General features: G+C 33.1%; 1 protein-coding gene across 10 annotated transcripts in view; it reads left to right on the plus strand.

The window, feature by feature from the left end:
* The window catches only part of RALGAPA1 (Ral GTPase activating protein catalytic subunit alpha 1), a 204,395-nt gene that overhangs the window by 87,714 nt on the left and 94,001 nt on the right, over positions 1–22,680 (plus strand). For 5 of the 10 annotated variants that reach the window (XM_010967048.3, XM_074365642.1, XM_074365640.1 and 2 more), the window contains 11 exons: positions 2,529–4,070; positions 5,816–5,940; positions 6,958–7,174; positions 8,211–8,387; positions 10,261–10,416; positions 12,788–12,981; positions 13,255–13,353; positions 14,057–14,212; positions 15,644–15,772; positions 19,864–19,989; positions 22,518–22,576. In XM_010967048.3, the coding sequence (XP_010965350.3) occupies positions 2,529–4,070; positions 5,816–5,940; positions 6,958–7,174; positions 8,211–8,387; positions 10,261–10,416; positions 12,788–12,981; positions 13,255–13,353; positions 14,057–14,212; positions 15,644–15,772; positions 19,864–19,989; positions 22,518–22,576 (2,980 nt within the window). The remainder of the gene's footprint in view (positions 1–2,528; positions 4,071–5,815; positions 5,941–6,957; positions 7,175–8,210; positions 8,388–10,260; positions 10,417–12,787; positions 12,982–13,254; positions 13,354–14,056; positions 14,213–15,643; positions 15,773–19,863; positions 19,990–22,517; positions 22,577–22,680) is intronic. The other 5 variants (XM_074365641.1, XM_074365644.1, XM_074365647.1 and 2 more) reach the window with 3 other exon arrangements.

The following is a 22,680-nucleotide window of genomic DNA, read 5'->3' on the forward strand; positions in this document are numbered from 1 at the left end:
ATTTAGCTATCATTTAGTCTTTTTCTTCTTAACAAAGTTCAAATATGTTTCTTTAAATTTAAGGCTTATTAAAGTCAATTATGTGTAATTCATGTGCTGACTTTGATTTCCTGTCAGCAGTTATCCTCTTTGATTTTATGCAATTAGTATTGTCATATGCCTGTGTAAGAACTGTATTTAAACCTTAAAACTTTCAAAAGTTTTTTGTTTAAATTCTCTGAACAGTACATTATTGATAGAAAAATATCGTGTTTTTTTTTAACTTCTTGCCCTCTTAAACTTGGAAGTTTTTTAGGTATTCTTATATGTTAACGGAAGTTTAGGGGAAAAAACACTTAGTCTGAAATAATGATTAAATTTGCTAATCTACAAGGTGAGGACTAAGTTTGGGAGAAAAATTCCTAAAAAGACAACTTCACAGTAATCTTTCCTGGCTTTAGAATAGAAAAATGAAATACCGGTAAAGGAACTAAAAATTAAAACTAATATTCTACTTTTTCCCTGAAGTTTATATATTTGTTAGTCTCACAAATTAGGTTTTAAGATCTTGAATTTGAATTTGCAGCTGATAAAATTCCAACTATAAAATTCTTAAGAATTTTTATAGAAGAGTTATATAATCTTTATCCTTTGTTGAGTCTTATTAAAATATTTTGTGGAAAGAAAGTAGAGTGCATGTTGAATGTAGTGTCTAGACAGAAGTTCTTATGATCTATTATGGGAGATAAACCAGAATACTTAACATTCGTCAATATGCATTAGTTACCTACTGCAATATTAAATAATGAGTATAAATGTATAAATGTGAAGTTTTGAGGAAATGCTTTGTTTTTCATTTAGAACAATTTCTAAGTGGAGTTTATGAAGTAGAAAACCAACATCAGTTTTTTAAAGTATTATATTCTCTTCAACTTAATGATGAAAAGAAGCTGTTTCAGATTTATCCAGATATTTTGTATTTAACCTATGTCGAGAATCTAAATGTGTATCTTCAGGAATGTAGTGCAATCTCAGCATATTACAAACTTCTCTCGATCTGAACTTAGTATAAGGTGACTCCTTTTGGACCTCATACAAAGAAGGTGATGCAGACTAGCCTCCTTTAATCCATTGCATAGATCCTGAGAATATTTTTACTTATTATCCCCATTTGATAAATGAGGAAATTGTGGTCTCAGAGTCTAGAATAAGAAAACCAAGTTTTAGACCTAGCACCATCAATAAATTTATTTGTGATCTTGGATAAGTCAGTTTTACCATGGATCTAAATGTGTTCATTTTTATTGTTCAGTTAGAGTTTTGTTACTTACAATTTTTGCGTTACAAACCTAATGAGTAACAACATCTGACTTTTTGACTCTTTGTCCTTTTTTCATTGTATTTTCTTGACTTCTGAAAGAAAATTTTCACGTTATTTCTAGGTAACATTAAAGGCCATGATGGATTCATAGACACTGTATTTTACTTCTAAACTTTCTAATTTGTATATATGTCTACAGTTAAATAGTACTTCACATTTTGATTTTCAATTTCTTAAATATTTTTGAGGGTTTACCACATACTTAGCACTTCAGGCAGCAAAAACAGTGCCGTGACATTGTACACCAAGCCTGCTTCTCAGACTTCATAGTTACAAATTTGAGAGTGTCTTCATCTCTTTGGGCCAGTTTCCAGTGAGAAAGTTACTAAATTAGGTAACCTGTGATGTCCATTTTGACTCTAAAATCTTTAATTCTTTAAAAGAAATACCGTGGACATAGGTACTATTTTTAGGGTTCATTGGTTGTTTAATGGAATGGGCCATTGATAGGCAGAGAAAGTTTCTTCCTGGTAGATTTAATGGTGTTTGTATCAGAAACAAAAAGGTACAGTTAATTTTTTTAGCAAGGTATTGATTTTATTTGGTAGGATGAATAGGTTTTAATAATATAATAAAGTAAAACACCTCAGTGGAAGAGATAAATAGTTTCCTGACAAAGAGAACTTCAGGTAGAAGTTGGAGGTTTCTATTTGTAATATGTGATCAGTTATAAGCAAGATTTGAAGAAAAGACGATGCTTCTTGGCTGGTAAAGAAGGAAACAGGAATTTATGAGACCCTGTAAGATCCTACAATGAAATATTTAGATCACCTTTTTTGTGATAAGATCTACTTATTCTGCTTGAAACTTAAATAAGTAGGAAAAGTTGAATAGCAAGTTTGAATTGCTTGATTTATTGGCACAGCTCTATCTTGAATTGCACTTCCAAATGTTTCATTACCTCACTGTCTGTTTCTGTGCATGTTAACATTTTAAAATGTATTCTGGTAGTTTTCTAATTCATTTATACTACATGCTATGTTGGCTTGTGCCCATATCATTTTTTAAAAACAGATTCCTATTTGTAATAGATTTTCTTTCATTGAGCTTACAAAAGAATCTCAAATTTTTTTACTTTTAAGCATATGCTTAGGGTGTGATTGAAATGAATAATTACTTTTCATATTCATATAGTGCCTACTCTATGTAATTTTTCTGTTTTTTACAGATATTGATGATGCTCAAATACTTCCCCGTCCAACTAGGGTCAGACATTTTTCACAAAGTGAAGACACTGGAAATGAAGTTTTTGGTGCTTTGAATGAGGAGCAGCCATTGCCTCGAAGTAGCAGCACTTCTGATATCTTGGAACCATTCACTGTTGAACGAGCCAAAGGTGCAGTTCCTGTCATTGACAGTTCATCCCGTCATGCGCCAAGCTTGCAGAGTTCCACAGAGGCTTCTTCAATAACTAGATCCACTGAAAGCCACATCACTGATACTCATAGTAGAGAGTCTTCTCTGGAAGTTGGTGATAGCATATATGACCATCTTTGTCACTTAATAGATCCAGTAGAACTTGCAGATTCAGCTTTTGAACAAATCCAGTACATTGACCTTGAAGGAGATGATGATCTTCTTTCCTCCCTGAAAGAATATTTTAAGGAAAACCAGGAAAATCATAGTAAAAACGAGTTAGGTAAAGATGCAGCTTCGCAGGAACTGATTATTGCAGTAAATAGGGATGAACAATCATCCTTAGATAAATTAGAATACATAGATCAGGAAAGTAAATCAGAAAATATCACTTCGTTTGTTGGAACTCCTGAAAACATACAATTTCAAAAAGAACCAAACTCAGCTGTCTCCATGAGTAATATTGCAACCAACCAGTTAGACAGCTTTATGAGAACAAAAACTTCTGAAAAATGTAAACAGCTAAACAGTGATAAACAGTCATCGGAACCTAGTTCAGATAGCCCTTGTGATAAAGAAAAGAGGAAACATCTGTATAGACAAACAGCCACAGAGTTAGATGCCTGTGTAGATACAACACTAGGTGAAAAGGTTAAGGGTGTGCAAATTAATGAAAAAATCACTGTCCCACATGTTATGCATGCCAAGAAAACTACACTAAAAGCACCTGTTAACCGTAGAATGCCTCATGTTACAAGCACTAGCAAGCTTTCTCCAACTAAAAGGAGCTTGTCTGAAACAGTAACTCACAGAGCCAAAATCATGAAAATTGCTACTAAAAAACGAAATAGTGTTCATGTTACTTTTAGACCATCTACTGAGTCAGTTCAGTTTTACAATCCTCTGGAAAACAAGGAGGCTCCATGGAAGATGAGACTGCGGAAGCTCAGTGGCTTTAGTAGTAGCAGCAGTAGTAGCACCAGCAACCCCCACACCAGCTCAAATAGTGTCACAGAGCTGGTAAAACCTGGTGTGTACAGGCCTCTAGATACAGTTAGTGCGGCATCAGTAAGTAGTAAGACAGTTAAGGAATCTACAGAGATTCCCACCGTCATTTTACAGAAAGAAGGAATTGCAAGTAGTCAGTCAGGTAGTCAGAGTACTCTTAGGTCATCAAGTCATGAGGCAGGACTACAGCAGGGCTCCCTGGGTGGCGTTTATAAAACTGTTGTACATGCTCTTTCGAAGCCGAAGGCAAATGTTTCCCCACAGAGGCAGAACAGAATGCCACCAGAGGCTCCACTGAGGGATCTGTACAGTCATGTAATGGGCTATTTTGGAAGGAAAGCTGCAGGTGAGCACTAACAGTGTGCAGAGCGCAAAAGGAGAAAGACAGCACCAGTTTGGCTTAATGCAACTGAAGCAAGCTATAAGCAATCAAAAAGCTTTGGGATGGTCACTGCTTTCTCTCTGTTTGGTTATGCATGCGCCTTTTCCCAGCTGTATTTTTCCCAGCATAAAATGTTTATTTAAATTACTAATTTCCCTTATAAAGCATTTAGTTAAACCTCTTTGCTGCTGAACAAGATAGGAAAGAGGGAGATACGGGAAAATTTTAATGACCTTCCAAAGGCTATCTAAATCAGATATTTTTCTGAGTGTATACTACATGAACCTTGAAATTAAGTTTACCGAGGAGTTGGAATACTTTCTCCCCTGCCTGCCTATAGTTTACATTTAAAAGGTCCCCAGCTATATACATAATTGGGTTCATTATTTTTACTGCTATTTATTTGGTTTTATTATTTTCTTGGTAGAAAACTACTCTGACATTGTATAACATAATGGAAACCAAGCATCTACATTTTTACTTGACTATCATTAAAGAGGAAATTATTTCTTAAATCTCAAAGTGGATTTAGTTACTTTTCATTTAAGCCATTTCCAAACAAGCTGTAGGCTTTTTAGTTTTGCATTCATTTGTATAGAATGCAAGTTACATCCGTGAAACACTTATCATTACTTTCTTTTTTCTGAGATTTTAGATGTGCATAAAGGTTTCATGGTAGCCAATCATGATTTAAATATGGAACCTCTATGGACAGATTACAGAAAGCAAGATTATGGTAACTGTTTTCTCTTATCTTGGTTCAAATTTAAAATAACTTTACAGTTATAGAAAATTAACTTTCAGCAGTAAGGTAGGTTTTGATTTTATTTGTTTAACACGGTTTTGTTAGCATGATTAACAGAACGCTGCATCTTGCATTGAGCCATTAATGCCACTTGAGGGCAGTATTTCACAGCTGAGCAAAGCCTGGCCAAGTAATATAAAGATAATGGTATTTTACAATGAGTTCCTGACCAGTGTGTTTTCTTAACCTGAAATGCTTTGTAGTTCATTAGAAGTATAAACAGTGCTGATTTTCCTTTAGTTGCAGAGGAGTCACCTTTTTAACAGCATAATAGTTAAATACCTTATTTTCTGTAAGTTAGTTTCCCAAGTTTGAAACTTTCTTGTTAATGTGAATCATAATGTAGTCATTTAAAAAAATAAAAATAATTATTGTGGGTTTTTTTTAAACAAAAACCTTTGTGGAAATAAAATCTTTTTTTAAAGCAATAAAATTAGATTTTGTAGCGAATAGAAGCATTATGTCAAAATCAAAGAATTTTAATTCATAAATACCTCAACTTAAACTCAAGGGATCTATTCCTTGCACGTATTCTTTGGGGAAAAAGGAATTATAAATTATTAAAGCTCCAAATAGAAGCATAGAGCAGGAAGAAAGAAAAATATACCAGTTTCTTTATAGGCAATATTAACCTAACTCCAACTAGTGCTTATCTATAAGCTTTCTTTGCTGTTTAAGGTCATACTGAAGATTGACTAACATCTGCTTAGTTAAATAAAATAAATATCAATTTACTAATTCTTGAAATTAAATCTAAAAGGAGAGAAATTATTCTTTAATGCATGTTTGGCAAATAATTGATATGGCATAGGTAATTTGTTTTGGCTGTTTTTTTATTTGTTTCAAATTTAGAAAATGCAGTTAAGTCTTTCCTCACTATATATAGTTATTTATTTATTTTTAGTCAATAAAGAGGACATGAGCTCAAAACTGCCCCCTCTTAATAGTGATATTGGCAGCAGCAATGCTAATGTTCCTGATCTGATGGATGAGTTTATAGCAGAACGACTTCGAAGTGGTAATGCCTCAGTAAGTGTTATTTTATTTATTTGGTTTTAGAGAGGAGGGTAGAGAAACTAAAAGATACATACTTATGTACGTGTATGTGTATGTAATATATTCAAATTAGCCTTCCCCTGAAATTTAGCCCTTTTTTGAATTAATACTTTAAAATTATATTTTTATGATATTTTTATCTGAAGATTTAAAACAAGCCAGCTTATGGTTTTGATCAGGGTGAATGATTGGAGTCCCTGTTTGCTCAGCTACTTAGATATAAGCCACTACCTTCCTAGTTCTTCTATTTTTCATCTTGCTCTTAGGTTACTCTGATGCCTGCTGTCAGCGCTCAGCAGGAAGTGTTAACATAGGAGGATAGGAGGTCTTCTGGTCCAACTCCCATAGTTTTGACAGCATAAACATCAGTTGCTTAATCATTCCGGATAACTTTGGAATAGATGTTCAAGTTATCATTCAGTATTAGAATTATGGCAAAATGAAAATACAAGCAATTTTATTCCTAATAAAGCTTATTTGTTAAGGAAAGATAAATATATGTAGAATTGCTTTTTTTTAATGAAAGTATTCCATTTGGATTTCAGTTTATCTTTAGTGAAAATGTGTAGCTCCATTACATTTTTTTTTTAGTTTTTTTCTTTAAGTGGGAAAAAAGTAATATAGTCATTATAGAGTGACATCTTTGCCATCTTTCTTCCCTCCATTATCTCTTCCATTTGCTTCTTTTTTTTCTATTTGATTACTTTGCTCTTTCCACTGTCTTAACTTAATGACTCTGTGGATCCTTTTGAGGCTTCAAGGTCTTGGGCCCAGCACATATGGTATTTGGGTCTTTGCTTTAGGCAGACCAACAGTAGTTCAGGCTCCAGCTCCATATAGTTATATACTGTTCAGTCAGTGTTTCTTCTGCCTACTTTATGTCCTAAATTTCAACAATTATTGTGATGATTGTCTTGGAAATTAAAGATTTCAGACTTAACAAAAATTAAAAAAAATTTTTTAATGATGTAATGTTTTTTGAATTTTTAGACTATGACAAGAAGAGGAAGTAGTCCAGGCAGCCTCGAAATTCCCAAAGACCTCCCTGATATTCTAAACAAGCAGAGCCAAATGCGCCCTATTGATGACCCAGGTGTACCCTCAGAATGGACTTCTCCTGCCAGTGCAGGGAGCAGTGATCTTATCAGCTCAGATAGTCATTCGGATTCTTTCAGCGCTTTCCAATATGATGGCCGAAAATTTGACAGCAAGTATCTTTTTCTGTTTGAGTGATACGGTTTTTTGTTCATTGTTTTCTGTTCCAGGCTAACTTATGGATCACATAACCATCACCTTCCTTTCTAACTTTGCTTAGGGGTTCCTACATAAGTATTTTGATTTCATTTTTCAGTGAAATTCCAGAAGAATTTTTAGGGAATCACTTCAAGTTGAGACCACTTTATTTTGCCAACTAAAAACATTAAAAAACAAAACAAAACACTGTCCTTTCATAAAACATGATATTTTAAGATCAGACATGTAGAAAGGAAGAGTTAGGATGGACTTGATATTAAAGTACAGTCATGGTTATGAGATGGCACTATTTCATGCTGTCTTATTTGGAAACCACTACCTAGTTGTGGTCAGTGCTTCAGAATATCCAGCATAGTTATGTTCAATGCTGCATTACCTAGAACCCTTCTTGAATAATTGCTTCATGTTAAAATGACATCAGTGGTATTAAGCTAGTACATAGCTTTTCTGCTGTAATTCTGTATTTGTCAGTCAGTGAAGGGTACCAAAATTTTAAAGAAGAATGTCAAAGGCTTGGGAACCAAAGTTGTGTAGTGCTAGGAGATTCTTTGGAGAACTGTACGTTTCTTGCCCTCATGGATAGTATACTATTGTGATCTCGGACTGAAAATAGGATTTAAGAGAAAAATGACTTTTACCATATATGTGCCATTTTTATTATATATACCTCTTCTAAGGATTATAAAACTTGACAAGCAGTAAGTGTATTTCCAGATATCAGAAAATATGGATAAGAATAGTGATGATGTATCATATATCTGTCTTTTATCGTTATTGTTGTTAATAATAGGCTATAAGGACCTTTAAAATTTTATTTCTAATTGTAAACTTCAAAGTGTTAGCATGATTTACACTTGCCTGAGTGGTATGTAAATAGAATAGATTTAGGGGGAATGTTCATGTTTTATCATTTTGCTGAAGTAGCTGTCTCTTGTAAATATTTTTGTTTTGTAATTGGAATTTCTATACACTAGCATTTCTTCCGATAGATTTTGGCTTTGGAGCTGATACCGGGGTTGCATCCTCTGCTGATGTGGATTCAGGTGCTGGCCATCATCAGAGTGCTGAAGAACAAGAAGTGGCTAGTCTCACTACACTTCACATCGATTCTGAAACAAGCAGTCTTAATCAACAAGCTTTCTCTACTGAAGTTGTGACAGTTACTGGTAAAGTTACTTAAGGGAATGTATTCCTAAAATGCATTTTTTAAGCCACCAAGAACCTTTTCAGAATTTTATTTGATAGATTTAAATATTACTTGTTACTGTTTAAGTATTATTTTTTTCACTCCTCTTTATGTAACAATGGAGGAAAAGAAAATTAATGTAAGAGTTTCTTGACCTGGAGTCCACATGGATAAGTTTCAAGGAACTCTATGAACTCTATGCAAAATTTTGTACATGTTTGTACCAGAGCATTTCCTGCAATGATTTTTAAATAGCTAAGCAAAACAGAGAGAACTATTGTACTATATCTTTTTCATTGACTTTCAGAGTCAGCCTAGATTTTTATAGATGTTTTTGGCAAAATATTTATTACTGAAAACATAAAGCACACTGACTAAAAGAAGGCCTTTTTTTTAATGTCCTAATATTCTGTATTTATACAGTAAATTATGCTTCTCAGCAACTTTTTATGTGTGTTCAGTTCCGACAATACTATGACACGTGGGTTCCAAGAAACTGAGTAGGAAAATGAAGGGTCACATTATCACAAGGGTTGACAGTGACCAGAGGGAGACTGAGCAGCTAGTGGCCCATATTTCAAGAGGGCCAGTGTGTAATCCAGATTCACTCTGATTCCCATTGTAGTTTGATGCCCTTTGATGGATGATGGATGAAATATCAGTAGGGTGGTTTTTGCATCCTCTGGTTGGCTGGAACTTATAAGACTGGAGCAGTGATGTCTGCATGTCTGAGTTAGGCACATTTCCCCAGCCAAAAAAAAACAAAAGAAATTTGGCCAGTGAAATACTCAATAGGCAGAAACCCATCCTCTGTTTTCACATCCTGCCTCTTCTTTTCCACATCTTTTCTGTCAGAGGATGAGTAAGAACTTTGGCCTGCCCCATTGCATAATAAGGGCTTAGTGGAAGACAGGAGCCAGTTGGGTTGGATCCACATTCCTATTATTACAGAATTTAAATTACTCAAAGAGAAATACTAGAGAAAATTCTTATTTTACAATAAACACCTTTTACTGTAGTTGTCCTTAAATTTAGATGAAAAGATACTCAACATTACTAGTAATCAGGGAATGTAGATAAAATCCATGAGATACCCATTTCTAAGTATTTATTTCAGAATTTATTTCAAAATTCATGACAGCATTATTCACAGTGGCTTAATTGAAAACAGCCCAAATATCCATTAACCAGTGAACAGATAATCAGACTGTAAAATATTCATTCATTAAATATCCATGGAATAGTACTCAGCAATAAAAAAGAATTAAATGTTAATATATGCAAAACCATAGCTGACTCTCAACATGCTTTTAAATGAAAGATGTCGAGGCTAGTGGTGTTAGTACCATATAGCACTGAGCAAATTTCTCTTCTGACTTGCCTCAAGACTGAAGTAAGTGAGACAAAGTAGCAAGAGTTTCTGTATCTGGACCAGGAATGGGAGTACACAGCTCTCACTCATGGCTCCTGTTAACTGGTATGCTCAGTTTTGATTCCATACTAGACCCATGGTAGACATGAGATGAGACTGCTAGATATAGTCTTGTATACTATTCTGATTTTTTGGTTGTTTGTTTTGGGAGGGAGGTAATTAGGTTTGTTTGTTTATTATTTTTTGACAGAGGTGTTGGGGATTGAACCCAGGACCTTGTGCATGCTGAACACACACTCTCCTACTGAGTCAGACCCTCCTCTTCTATTGTATTATGATTTTATTGACCTCTTTGGCCAATTTATAACTGTCTTACCTTTTGATATTTTTAATTTGTGTTTTATGGAGGTTTTAAGCATTATATCTTTGGTAGAGTGTTAAATATATTCTTTATGGTAATTTTATGAAATTATATTCACAGGTTCAGAAAGCGCTTCTCCAGTCCATTCAGGTCTGGGATCCAGGTCACAGACACCTTCTCCTTCCACGTTGAATATAGATCACATGGAACAGAAGGATCTACAGCTTGATGAGAAGCTTCACCACTCTGTTCTTCAGACACCAGATGACCTAGGCAGTATTTGGAAATTAGATATTTGCCGATTTTTCCTTTTGGGGCATTAGTGTCAGGAGATTTTAAATAAGTCATCTTAAACTTGTTTATCTATTTTATATATATTAGGTATCATAAGTCTTTTGGACTTTTCTGTCTTTTGGAAATTTGTTACTGTAACATTTTTTCTTGTCCTTAAAGAAAGACAGTTACATTTTGATTTTTGTTATTTGATATTTTATCATAGTTGATTATAGTCCTGACATTAGTTATTGCATTATTTTTGTGTGTTATATTATCATTTATTGATATGGTACTGTTTTCTAAAGCAGGAAATACATAGTTTGGCATCATTATTCTTAATGTTTTATCTGAAGTACCTGCTTATTCACAGGATAAAGTAGTAGCATTATCACTTGCTAATCAAGCTTTTATTGAAATAATTGATCAAATCAGTCATTCTGCAAATATATCAACTACTTTTAATTAAAAAGTAGGCAATTCAAATGAAATACTTTCATGTTTAAGTAAATGTTTAAAAGTGACTAGGACACATTAGAAACTACAAGTTAGTAAAAATTATTTTTGCTAAGTTGTACATGATGTAACAAGCATCAGGGTAAAAAGTCATTTTGCAAATATGTCAGAAACTTTTGTCAAGGACACAGTTGATAAGATGTTTATAATGAATAATATAAAATGCCAGTTTTCATTGGTAATGTAGCAAATTTACTCTCTGACCCCCAAAGGAAAAAATTAAAACCATGTAACTTCTGGCCTTTTTTTTTTTTTTTTTTTTTTTTTTGTAAGGTACTCATTCTCTTAATATGCAATTACATAGCCCTAATTTTCTCATTTGTAGATTACTTCTGACCTTTTCTTTCCTACTTTTGTCTTATAATTTTTTGTCTTTTGATTTTTATTTTCAGTTTTTTCCCCCTGCATTTGGAAAAAAATTTCAAACTTACTGAAAAGTAGTAAAATGAATACCCATAAATCCTTCAGATAAATCCACCACTTACTAATATTTTGCCACTTTATCTCTTTCTGTGTCTCCATACACACATACACATGAATGCACAGAAACAACCCCATTGTACCCACCCTTTTTTTTTTGAGCCATTTAACAGTGGATTGGAAATATCAGACCCTTTATACCTCAATACTTAAGCAACTGTCTTAAAAATAAGTGTACATTTCCTGCGTAACTACAATATAATGGCCACATTCTGGATATTTTTTAGCATTGATACATCACTGTAATTTTAGTCCATAGTCAGTTTTCGTCAGTTGTCCCAATAGTATCCTTCATAACTACAAATTAGTTGATTTATCACTTGTTAATTAGGGTTCTGTAGAATAGGATGATGTTCACAATGATGCTTAAAACTGCACTGTTTTTGAAATTTTTTTAGTAAGTTTATGTCAGGAGCCCATTTTTTATTATTATGAAGTACTGTCTGGTAACTTTTTAATAATACAGCCAGTTGTTATACACTTCACATGCAAAGAGAAAGAAGTTAACCATTAGGCGTAAAGGATGTATGTATACTAAGTATGACCTTATAAATTACCAGTACATTGAGATATTATCAAGTAGGAAAAATCTTTACTGTCTTTCTAATGATTTTGCCTTTTCCATTATATACATTGTGTAAAATAGTGACTTTTTTTGTTTTTAAGCTGGAGGAAATCTATAATGACATTTATCTACACCATCAATTTTATAGATGAGGAAGTATAGTCTTAGGGAGTTTATTAAATAATTTGTACAATATCACAAAATTAGTGACAGTAATGAGATATATAGATAACCCTAGGTTATCTATGTCTTATATATAATCTTGCCAGTATTAATAAACAAAAGAAATATAATTATGGAAACTTTAGATTATGTCTAAATTTTTTTATGCTATTGTGATACCCCTTTTAATGTTAGGTCTGACCTAGTTGTAAAATATAGAAATATATTTCTTTGGAGGTTTAAACTATAAAGAAACAAGCTTAGGAAGACTTCGTAAAGGTTCTTTCTTCATCCTGAGATTTTTCTGTTAATTTGATGACGTAACCTGAAGTAGCTATTAGATGAAAGAGAGTTTGTGCCTAAAAATACGATCTTTATGTTAAACATAAATTTCTCCACCTGGTATCTGCATCATTTTCTCCTTAGGTAGATCTAGATAGAAACAGTATTGAATAAGTAATTATTGTCATAATAAGGAATTATAAACTGGTGAGATTTTGATCTTATCAGGAAAAAAAGTAATACTAATGCATAGTGACATTTCTTTTATTCATTTGTAGATATTTAAGATTGTTAATTTGCCGCCTTTGTGTTTTTGTGATCAGTTCCCTAAAAAAATTACTGACACTGGTATATTATTTTTTTCCATAGAAATCAGCGAATTTCCATCTGAATGTTGTAGTGTGATGGCAGGAGGCACTCTCACAGGATGGCATGCCGATGTTGCTACTGTAATGTGGCGAAGAATGCTAGGCATTTTGGGGGATGTCAATGCTATTATGGACCCTGAAATACATGCACAAGTTTTTGATTACCTCTGTGAACTTTGGCAGAATCTAGCTAAGGTAAAAAAAGAAAAGAAAAGGTACGAGAGGGAAAGGAAAGAAAAATGAAGTATTAAGAAGTATAGAAAAGCCTTAGATAGCATTCTTTCTCTCTGTCTCTTGCATGCACGCGCGCGCACACACACACACACCCACCCCCTTACTACAAACTGATGCCTTATTGTGATTAAATATATAGTTAGTGGTACAAACTGGACCTCAAATTTAAGGTAAAACAAATTGGAAAAGAAGACACTTCTCATAGATTTGTTGCATTTTGTTTGAAAATTACAGATTAGAGATAACCTCGGCATTTCAACTGATAACTTGACCTCCCCTTCTCCACCAGTTTTGATTCCTCCACTGAGAATTCTTACACCTTGGCTTTTCAAGGTAAGCTTAACATATAAAGTATTAATTTGAAGGTTTTACTTAGTTAATAAATATGTGGTCAGTCTTAGACATTTGAGAGATAGAATACTACTGTGTAGTCTTCTAGAGCACTTAGTTTTGAAGTAGCCCTTAGGGATTATATAGAGAGGAGAGTGGGCCTGGCAAAATTACTTTTAGGATGCATCAGTTTTTGTTTGTTTCTTTTGGTAGTTTTTTTGGGGGTTGGTAATTAAGTTTGTTTGTTTATTTAATGGAGGTACTGGGTATTGAACCCAGGACCTTGTGCATGCTAAGCGCGTGCTCTACCACTGAGCTACAACCTCTTCCTCCAGATACATCATTTTGATTAATAAAACAAAAATGAACACAGAAAATTATGTTTCTATTGTATTTAAGTGAAATATAAATCGCAAATTTGTGTTACAGCATCTGTTATGTACTTTTAAAGAACTAATTCTTTTAAGTATTATTTGATATGTTTGGTGCATTTTCTGAATTGAAACAGTGTGTGGTTATTCACAACTACGTTGTATCATTTTAATGATAAAAATAATTTCAGTAATCTTGATATTTAATTCATTAAAGAAAATGGGCCAGCATAGAAATAAATGAAGACAAATATATGGCTTGCTATATTCAGTTGCTTAAGTATTTGCAAAAAGTATTTGACTTTGGTATTAAAACCAACATCTTTTAATTGTAGGCAACCATGTTAACTGATAAATATAAACAAGGTAAATTACATGCTTATAAACTTATTTGCAATACAATGAAAAGAAGACAAGATGTTTCTCCAAATAGAGATTTTCTAACACACTTCTACAATATAATGCATTGTGGATTACTTCATATTGATCAGGTAAATATATATACTTTCTAACAAGTCACTTTATAAGTTTAATCTTTGATTCTTGATTTTGTTTAATCAAAAGTGTTTGATTAAAAACACTTTTATTTGGAAGTTTATTTACAGATATCTTCCTTTTTATAACCTCATTTATTTTGAAATATAGTTGAAAAACAAACTCATAAGAGGTTTATAGTTATGAGGTTGACTTGATTATTAAATGCATTTTTCTTCTGGTATTATACCAACTAGTTCACTTTTTGAAGAGATTAAACCATCCTTTGCTTACACTGACAACATCTTCCTTTAATGTCCTAATGTTCTTCCTTTAATGTCCTAATTACAAAATACCTAATTCTTAATTCTTAGGTATTTTGTAGTTGTGCTTGGTAACTAGCACTTGAAACTTGGATTTGCTCAACTAGTGATGCAGCAGAGGTTTTTTTCTACTCTAAGAGTCAGCACATCTCATTTCTTATTTCCATAGATTATATTATGTAGTGACAATTATGTTGATTTGGCATTTGTAACAATATAATCATTACATTAGATAGTCATAAATATGTCTGTAGAACATTACTTCAGGGATCTTGATTGATCCTGGACATAAAACTAAAAAGTGTGGAAGGTTGCAGGTCAAAGTGATATAAATGTTTTTATTATAATATGGTTAAATTTCACTTCCAGTTCATTTAGAGAGCATTAAATTAATATTAAAAGATGATAATATCTCTTCCTGAAAAGTGAAAAAATTTGTGTTAATTTGAAATAATTACAGTGTTCTACCTTATAAACATGTCTCAAATAAAATACTGTTAGTTACTGGAAAAAGAGCTTTTATTTAAGATAAATCTGATTGAGTAATACAGCCTGTTACACTGCATCCTCATTGTGAATTCCAAAGGCAAAATGAATGAATAACCAAATTAAGAATATTCCCTCAAAATGCCTAGGTCTGGATTTCCGAGGCTAGATATCTATCATCAGAGAACTTCAGTTTATCTAAAAAAGAGATTCTCTCCATTTGCCCCATAACAGATCACACAATTTCAGAAATAGAGTTACCACATGGAAGCAAGTAGATGGCAGGAGGAACTACTCTGCAATTCAGTTTTATAACACATGGGCCTTATATTTTTAACCCTCTGAAGCAAAGAGCCTTCCAACCTGCTCTCTAGGGTGAAAAAAATTGCTGTATTGATACCAGTTTTTTAAAAAATTGTTTTAAGTTTATTTTCTTTTAACAAAATACAGTATCAAGAATGGATTATTTGGGGGAAAAAAAAAGAATGGATTATTTGGAAGAATCAAAATTAGTCTTTCTAATTAGTCAGCCAGTGTATAGTTATTACCTGTTTTATTATTTTGTATGTTATCTATTGATTAGCTGATACCTAAGATTATATTTGTGGTATTTTTCCCCCTTCTTTCTTTATTCCTAAGGATATTGTCAATACAATCATCAAGCACTGCTCACCTCAGTTTTTTTCACTTGGTTTGCCTGGTGCCACGATGCTTATTATGGATTTTATTGTAGCAGCTGGTAGAGTGGCTTCTTCAGCTTTTCTCAATGTAAGTTTTTATTTCCTGTCCTTAATAATATAATAAACTGTAGTTAACCAAGATTCAACTAACAGAGCAACAAAGGGAAGAGCCATTGTTGATAAAATATAGCAAGCTGGAGTTCAGGAAAATATATATAATTTAATTGGAATTGATTGCTTCTCCTACATTAAAAAAAAAACAGTTCTGAAGTGTAAGAAATTACTAAATTTGATAAATTGACCAAAGAGCTAAAAAATGGGTTAAGTCTGATAAGCAAAACAATTTAAAATTGAGAAAATCTAAGGAAATAAACAGAGGTAAGTAAGAAAATTTTAAAAACAGGCTATGGGCTATAGCGAAAGAGAAGAGAGAGATGCAGTAACCCAGAAATATGCTTTAGGCGTTAACTCTAAACTCTAAAACAGCATGTGAGGATTTTTCATACAGCTCTGGAGCTGTGAGACAATGCCAAGTAACTTAGTGTAACTGGAACATGATCAGATATAAGTGAAAGAAGTGAACTAAGGAGAAAGGCATTAACTCTGTTTATAAGTGCTCAAGAGGTTAGATTTCATTCTAAGGAAAGAGTGAGTAACCATTGAAGAATTTTAGGCAAAGATTTTAGAAAGATCACTCTGGAACAAAATGTAAGTGAGAAATAACAATTAACTGGAAGTCTCCTGGCAAAAAAAACTAAGAGTATTTGGGAAAGAAAAATTAGTCATATTTGACCAGTACTTTATAACTTGCAAATCAGTTTAACATACGTTACTTCATTTATAAGCTGCAGAAGACCTACAGTGAATGAAAAGGAGTTCTATCTGGGGCATACTAAGCTGCCTATTAGACATCCATGAGATGTCAGGAGGGCTACTGCATGTATATAAACCAGGATCTCAAAGAAGATGTCTGGACCAAAAATGTGAAAGTAGGAGATAATAGCTTATAGATGATATTGGTAGCTGTGAAACTGGATACAATCACCTAGAAGAAATGTGTAAATAAGAGAAGAACCCTTACTTATGGCTAGTTATTAACCCTGTTTCCCTTGTTCCCTGAGAACAGTGATCATGTCTTTCTTATCTTGGTATCTCCAGGCCTGGCACAGCATCATGCTTATAGGTGCTTATTAGTTGAATGTGTAAATACACATTCAGCACTTAGTATGTATTCAACATTGTGCTGCCTCTTGTGGTTATTAAACTTTTCATTTCCCCAAAATTCCTTTGGGTGGAATACAGAAGGATATAGAATAAATAAGATACATATTGTGCTCAAGGAAAATATAGTTTGCTGCTGGGAAGATAGCAATATATATTAACAACTAAAGAATGTAGGACAGCAAAGAGGAACCAGTAGGAGCTTAGCATAGTGTTAAAAGCATGGAACACAGAACCAGTCTGCTTGTGTTCAAATTTCAGCTCTGCCGCTTGTTATTTGCAAGACCTTGTGCAGATTACCTGATTTCTCTATGTCTAAGTTTCTTCATCTATAAAATAGAAATAACCTTCCTCACAGAGTTATTTTTATAAGAATTGAATTAATGAATATTTGTAACATGGTTGGAACATGATATGATGTTATATGTGCAATTTAAGAGTTTGTTAAAATAAATAAAATAATTTGGTAGTTCAGACAAAGGAGAGATCTTAATTTTTTTAGGACTATCAGAAGTTTCCAAGGAAAAGATATTTGAATAAGTCCTTGAAAGATTAGTAGTATTTTTATAAGTGAAAATGAAAACAAGGAAAAATATTACAGGCCTAGGGAAACAGGCATGAGTAAGCTGTGTCCTAGGAACAACAGATAATTCATTTTGTTAACAAGCTGATTAATATAACTAGAGAGTAATAGACAGAAAGAACAGAAAGGTACCTAAGATCCCAGCTGCCTGTGATCTGCACACCAGAAATGTTTGGCATGCAGAATATCAAACCCCATCGCGGACCTACTGAAGCAGAATATATATTTTAACTATATCCCAAATAATTAGTATGGGCAGTAAAGGTTGAGGAATGCTGCTTTACACATCTTGGAAGGTCTGTTAATGCCAGGGATCATATTATAATGCTATATTAGATTAACAGTTGAATTTTTTTTTAAGTAAGGAGAGAGATGTTTGAATCTGTGCTTTGGGAATGTTAAATAAGTATATTAAACTAGGAATAGATTAAATGGAGGACAAACTAAAGATGGTAAACAAGTTACAAGGCTGTTAGAGTATTATCAGTGTACACAGATTATCAATCTCTTGGATACTGGCAAAAGCTGATAGAACTGAAAGGAGACTGATGCATAAACCAATGCCATCTTTTAATCCATTTACTATGGAAACTACCTATTCAGTGGACTGATTATTCCAGATGACTAGTTGGCACATTTCCTGCTGCCTTTCTCAAGGTTCTGCAGGAGAATTAAGCCCTAATGTCCTTAGGCATCCATTTTATGTGACTAAACCTCCTTCCTATCCAAAATGTTACTACTTATGTAATATCTTTGGGAAAATTTAGAAAATAGTTGTTTTCTCTTTTCTGTGGTTCATATGAGGAACATCTATTGAGAAAGGCAGCACAGGAAACCAAATCATTGCAGGATTTAAACCTGACACATCTCCACTGTGAGGTTAAGGGCAGTCTTTTCTTCTGGATGATGTTGGAGATACACAGTCTAAATCCTGCTCCTTGGATTCTCATTTTAGATCCTATACATATCACCTTTCTTCTGTTAATCCCCACCCTCCCAGGAAGATTACAGAATAATTTGATTAGGTTTTGCCTCTCTTAATCGTAATTATATTTCAGTTCTGTCCCTCATCATACCTCTCATACCTGAATGAATATTCACGGTTTTCTTATTCAACTTTAAAGAAAAACCTTTAGCTAATCTCTTTCATTAAATATTGGGGTTTTTTTCAGTTTCATTTTTATAGTATAACTTATTTTAAATTGGTTATAATTTAAAATAAGTTAAATTTTAAATTATAAATTTAATTTATATCTATAAATTATATATATATATATATAATTTATTATATATATATTATAAATTATATATATATATATTTATAATTTATAAATTATAAAATTAATTTAAATTAAATTATAACCTGTGGGCTTACCCTGCCCCTTTATGCTGTGGGCTTACCCTGCCCCTTTATGCTGCTGGCCTTATATCTATAAATCTAGATTATTTTTAAAATATGGAAATGAGTTCTTTTGTTGAAAATCATAAGAATACTACTCCTTCATCTCTGTTACAACATTTATTAACATGAGGAAAACCTTTTGGAGATAAGTTCTTGTTTTATGTGAGCAGAAGAAGTCTTCTATTTTTAATAGATTTATTTTAGCATTTTTGTTAGCTATTATTAAACATATAAATCAATTTGAAGGTAATTTAGTAAATTAAGCAATATATTAGATGTTAGATAATAGGTGGATGTTGATGTTTGGTGGGCATGAAAAAAGCAGAAGAAAAAGAAATGTTCAATGCTGACGCTTCAGAAATGACTTAATACAGCTAAAGAAGAAGGATGAAAAGTTACCTTCACCTGCAGTCCAAGTATAATTTCTAGTTTTGTTTTTACTAAGTGGTATAGGCAGTGTTCTTATCATGTGCATAATATTGTAAAACACATCTAGACTAGTGCCTGTTTCTTAAAGGTACAGGGAACATTTTCATCCTTAGTTACTTTATTCGTCCTTGGAAAGTAACAAACATAATCCAGAGACATTGAGGCTTCTGCTTATTAGAGCAATATGTTATGATGTGTGAATTGCCTTTAAAATGGAACTATTTATATTTTTCCTCAGATTTTGGGTAATTTTATGCTGTTAGCAAAGCTGCATTCCTGTTTACGGCTCATTAACTGTAGCCACATTTCTGCTTATTAGCTGCTTTTGAGAAAAGCTCTGCTATTTGTTCATTGGATTTATTGATAATAACGGTATATGTGGAAAGTATAGGTGAAAACCTAATCTTTTTTGCTTCCTCCTTCCTTTTTAAATTTGGTCTTGTACTCTGACTTCCTTGTATAAACTGGGTAATAAAATAATTTTTCTGATAATTTAATGATATAATCAAATACATTTTAAAGATTTTTAAAATCTGATACATAGGCACCAAGAGTGGAAGCACAGGTTCTTCTGGGATCTTTGGTTTGCTTTCCCAACTTGTATTGTGAACTGCCTGCTCTCCATCCCAACATTCCTGATATTGCTGTGTCTCAATTTACAGATGTTAAGGTAGGAAATCAAACGTGAATTTTTAGCATTTAAATGATTTTGTAATCTTAACAGTATATTCAATAAAATTTGTTTTCTTTCTTTTCCTCTAGAAATCCACACAATTATTAAAGAACATTAATCAGTTTTACCCCTCAGACACAAAGCTGGAATGCACATTAGGAGCATAGCCTTTTTTTATTTATAACTGCTATGAAAATGTTTTCTCACTGTTGAACCCAGTCATATGTCAATATCTTAGGATTTCTTCATTCACTCACTGAATATTTATTGAGCCAGAATACTATGCTGTTAGTGTAAGGCTTCTAAGATTGAGATGGCATCCAACCTGCATATTTGACTCTCTCCCTTTCCCAATTTCCCAGTGTGATGAATCAAACATTATAATAGAATATTCTATTCTGCTATAGGAAACTGTGGAATTGAGGTGGGAATTCCCATGTACATGAAGCACTGACAGGCTCAAACAGGAGATAGTGCAAAATTAAAGTGACTGTACAGTTGTTGATAGAACTTACCCCAGATATTAAATCTTTTTTTTAAAAGATGATAGTGTCTAATTAGGAGTAGACATGCTCCTAATTGGTATTTACAAGCCTCTTTAAAAATTTCAAGTAAAAAATTGGTGAAAAGTAGTTTTGTGCCTCTTTAGAGGTTATATTAACTTCTGTTTGAAGTGGAAGGTATGACATGATAAGCGTCTTTAGTCCTCTGGACTCAGTATTCTTTGCCCATGGTGGAGGGGATGGTATGATCAGGTCTCCCGGTTAGGATAAAGGCCCTTAGTGTAATGTGTCTAGTAGTTAATAATTCCATCACTAAGTCAAGACCTGTCTCTAACTGAATACCCATATATTATAAATTCTCACAGGTTTAACAGTCCTAAGAATTTGTGCCTGTTACAGTAATTGCCAGGTGGTCTCTTTCTGACCTGAATTGGTACCTAGAATTAGAAGGGAAAAGAGAGTAAAGAAGGGACAAGAGAGGGGCATTCTATCTCTTAAGAAATCATGCTGATTTTTTTTTAACTTTTGCTTTCTTTGAAAGAAATTTTTAATTGGATTTTTGTCAGGAGTATTACATGTACTTTCCATAACACCTATATTTCTCTTTGCAACATTTATCACATTTGTAATTACTTGTTTAGTGTCTGATTTATACTTTAGACAAATAAACACCACAGGGTCTTAGTTACTGCTATGTCCTCAGAGCTTAGCATACTGCTTGGCACGTGGAATATACTCAGAAAACATTTGTTAAACAAGTGAACTTCACATAAACATAAAATTGTATAGGCTAGTGTAGATTTACAGTGATACTTAGTAGAAATGATACAAATTGACCTTTGGTCTTTAGGGAAGTAATGGCTTTGGTTTCTTCTATTTTCTGAAGATCCTGAAGGTCAAGGATAGGTAAGAGTTTCTATTTGCTTAGGTAGTTTTGAGTTTGTTTGGGCTTAGTTCTAGTCTGCTGTATGTGAGCTACATAATCAGAGTGGCCTTGTTCTTTGCTTGTCATTATATATAGGCAGTAATGGCTGAAGTGATTTTTTTAAAAAAAGAAAGCTTACATAGAAAGCTCTTGGCTTAAACAATGGATAGCTTCTAAGTACCTGTTAATTGCCAGCCATTGAGCTAGATGCTAAGTTTACAAAGATTAAGTGGAATGTTACTCCTCTGAAGGAGCTTACAGTCTACATAGCTGATAAATCCTTAATGACTGAATGAATGAATGATTTTTAAAAATCATTTTAACTACTAATTAGTACTTATCCAGAACTCACACATTATCATGTTTTACAAATTTTCAAACTAGAGGAGGTGATGATTAAATGATGACTTTCAAAGTTTTTAAAAGTTTGAAAAAGTGTTCATACCTTTGAGCTATTAAATCTCCTTTAATTATCCTTATAGTAAGCTTTTTAATACTATTCTAATGAGGAAAAAATATTTTTTTTAAAATACACATTTCGTTATAAATTTCAAAAATTATTTGTCTGCTATACCAAAATACTACAGAGTAGGTAGCTCGTAAGTGACAGAAATTTATTTCTCACCATTCTGGAGGCTGAGAAGTCCAAAATCAAGACTCTGGCATAGCTGCATTCTGGTGAAGGCCCTCTTCATAGTTCAGAGCCAGTGCCTTCTCTCTGTGTCCTCAGAGAGTGGAAGAAATTCTGGGAGCTCTGTGAGTCTCTTTCATAAGAGCATTAATCCCATTTATAAAGGCTCTACCCTCATGGCCTAAGCACCTCCTGATACCTTCATCTTCAGGGGTTAGGATTTCAATAGATGGATTTGGTGAGAGGGCATAAACATTCAGACCATGACATTTTATTTATTTAGCTAATTTTAAGGATAACTTTGGAATCTATTAAAGTAGGTACATGAGAATAAAGAATGTTTTATTTCAGTATTGTATCCCTAGCACCTGGCACAGTGCCTAGGCCTGTGGTGGCTATTTAATAAATATTTGTTAAGTAAGTGAATAAAATCTTAGTCATTGCTACTATTTCTCCTTTATTTCAGGAACTAATAATTAAAACTGTATTAAGCTCGGCAAGAGATGAGCCCTCTGGTCCTGCACGGTAGGTCAGATAGTCTTAAAACTTGACATAACCGTTCTGTGTTTGGAATCTTATTTTAGAAGTTGATTGAATTATTTAGTAGCCCAGATTGTTTCAGATACACG

Source organism: Camelus bactrianus, chromosome 6 (genome assembly GCF_048773025.1).
Source record: "Camelus bactrianus isolate YW-2024 breed Bactrian camel chromosome 6, ASM4877302v1, whole genome shotgun sequence".
In the NCBI taxonomy this organism is placed as follows: Eukaryota; Metazoa; Chordata; class Mammalia; order Artiodactyla; family Camelidae; genus Camelus; species Camelus bactrianus.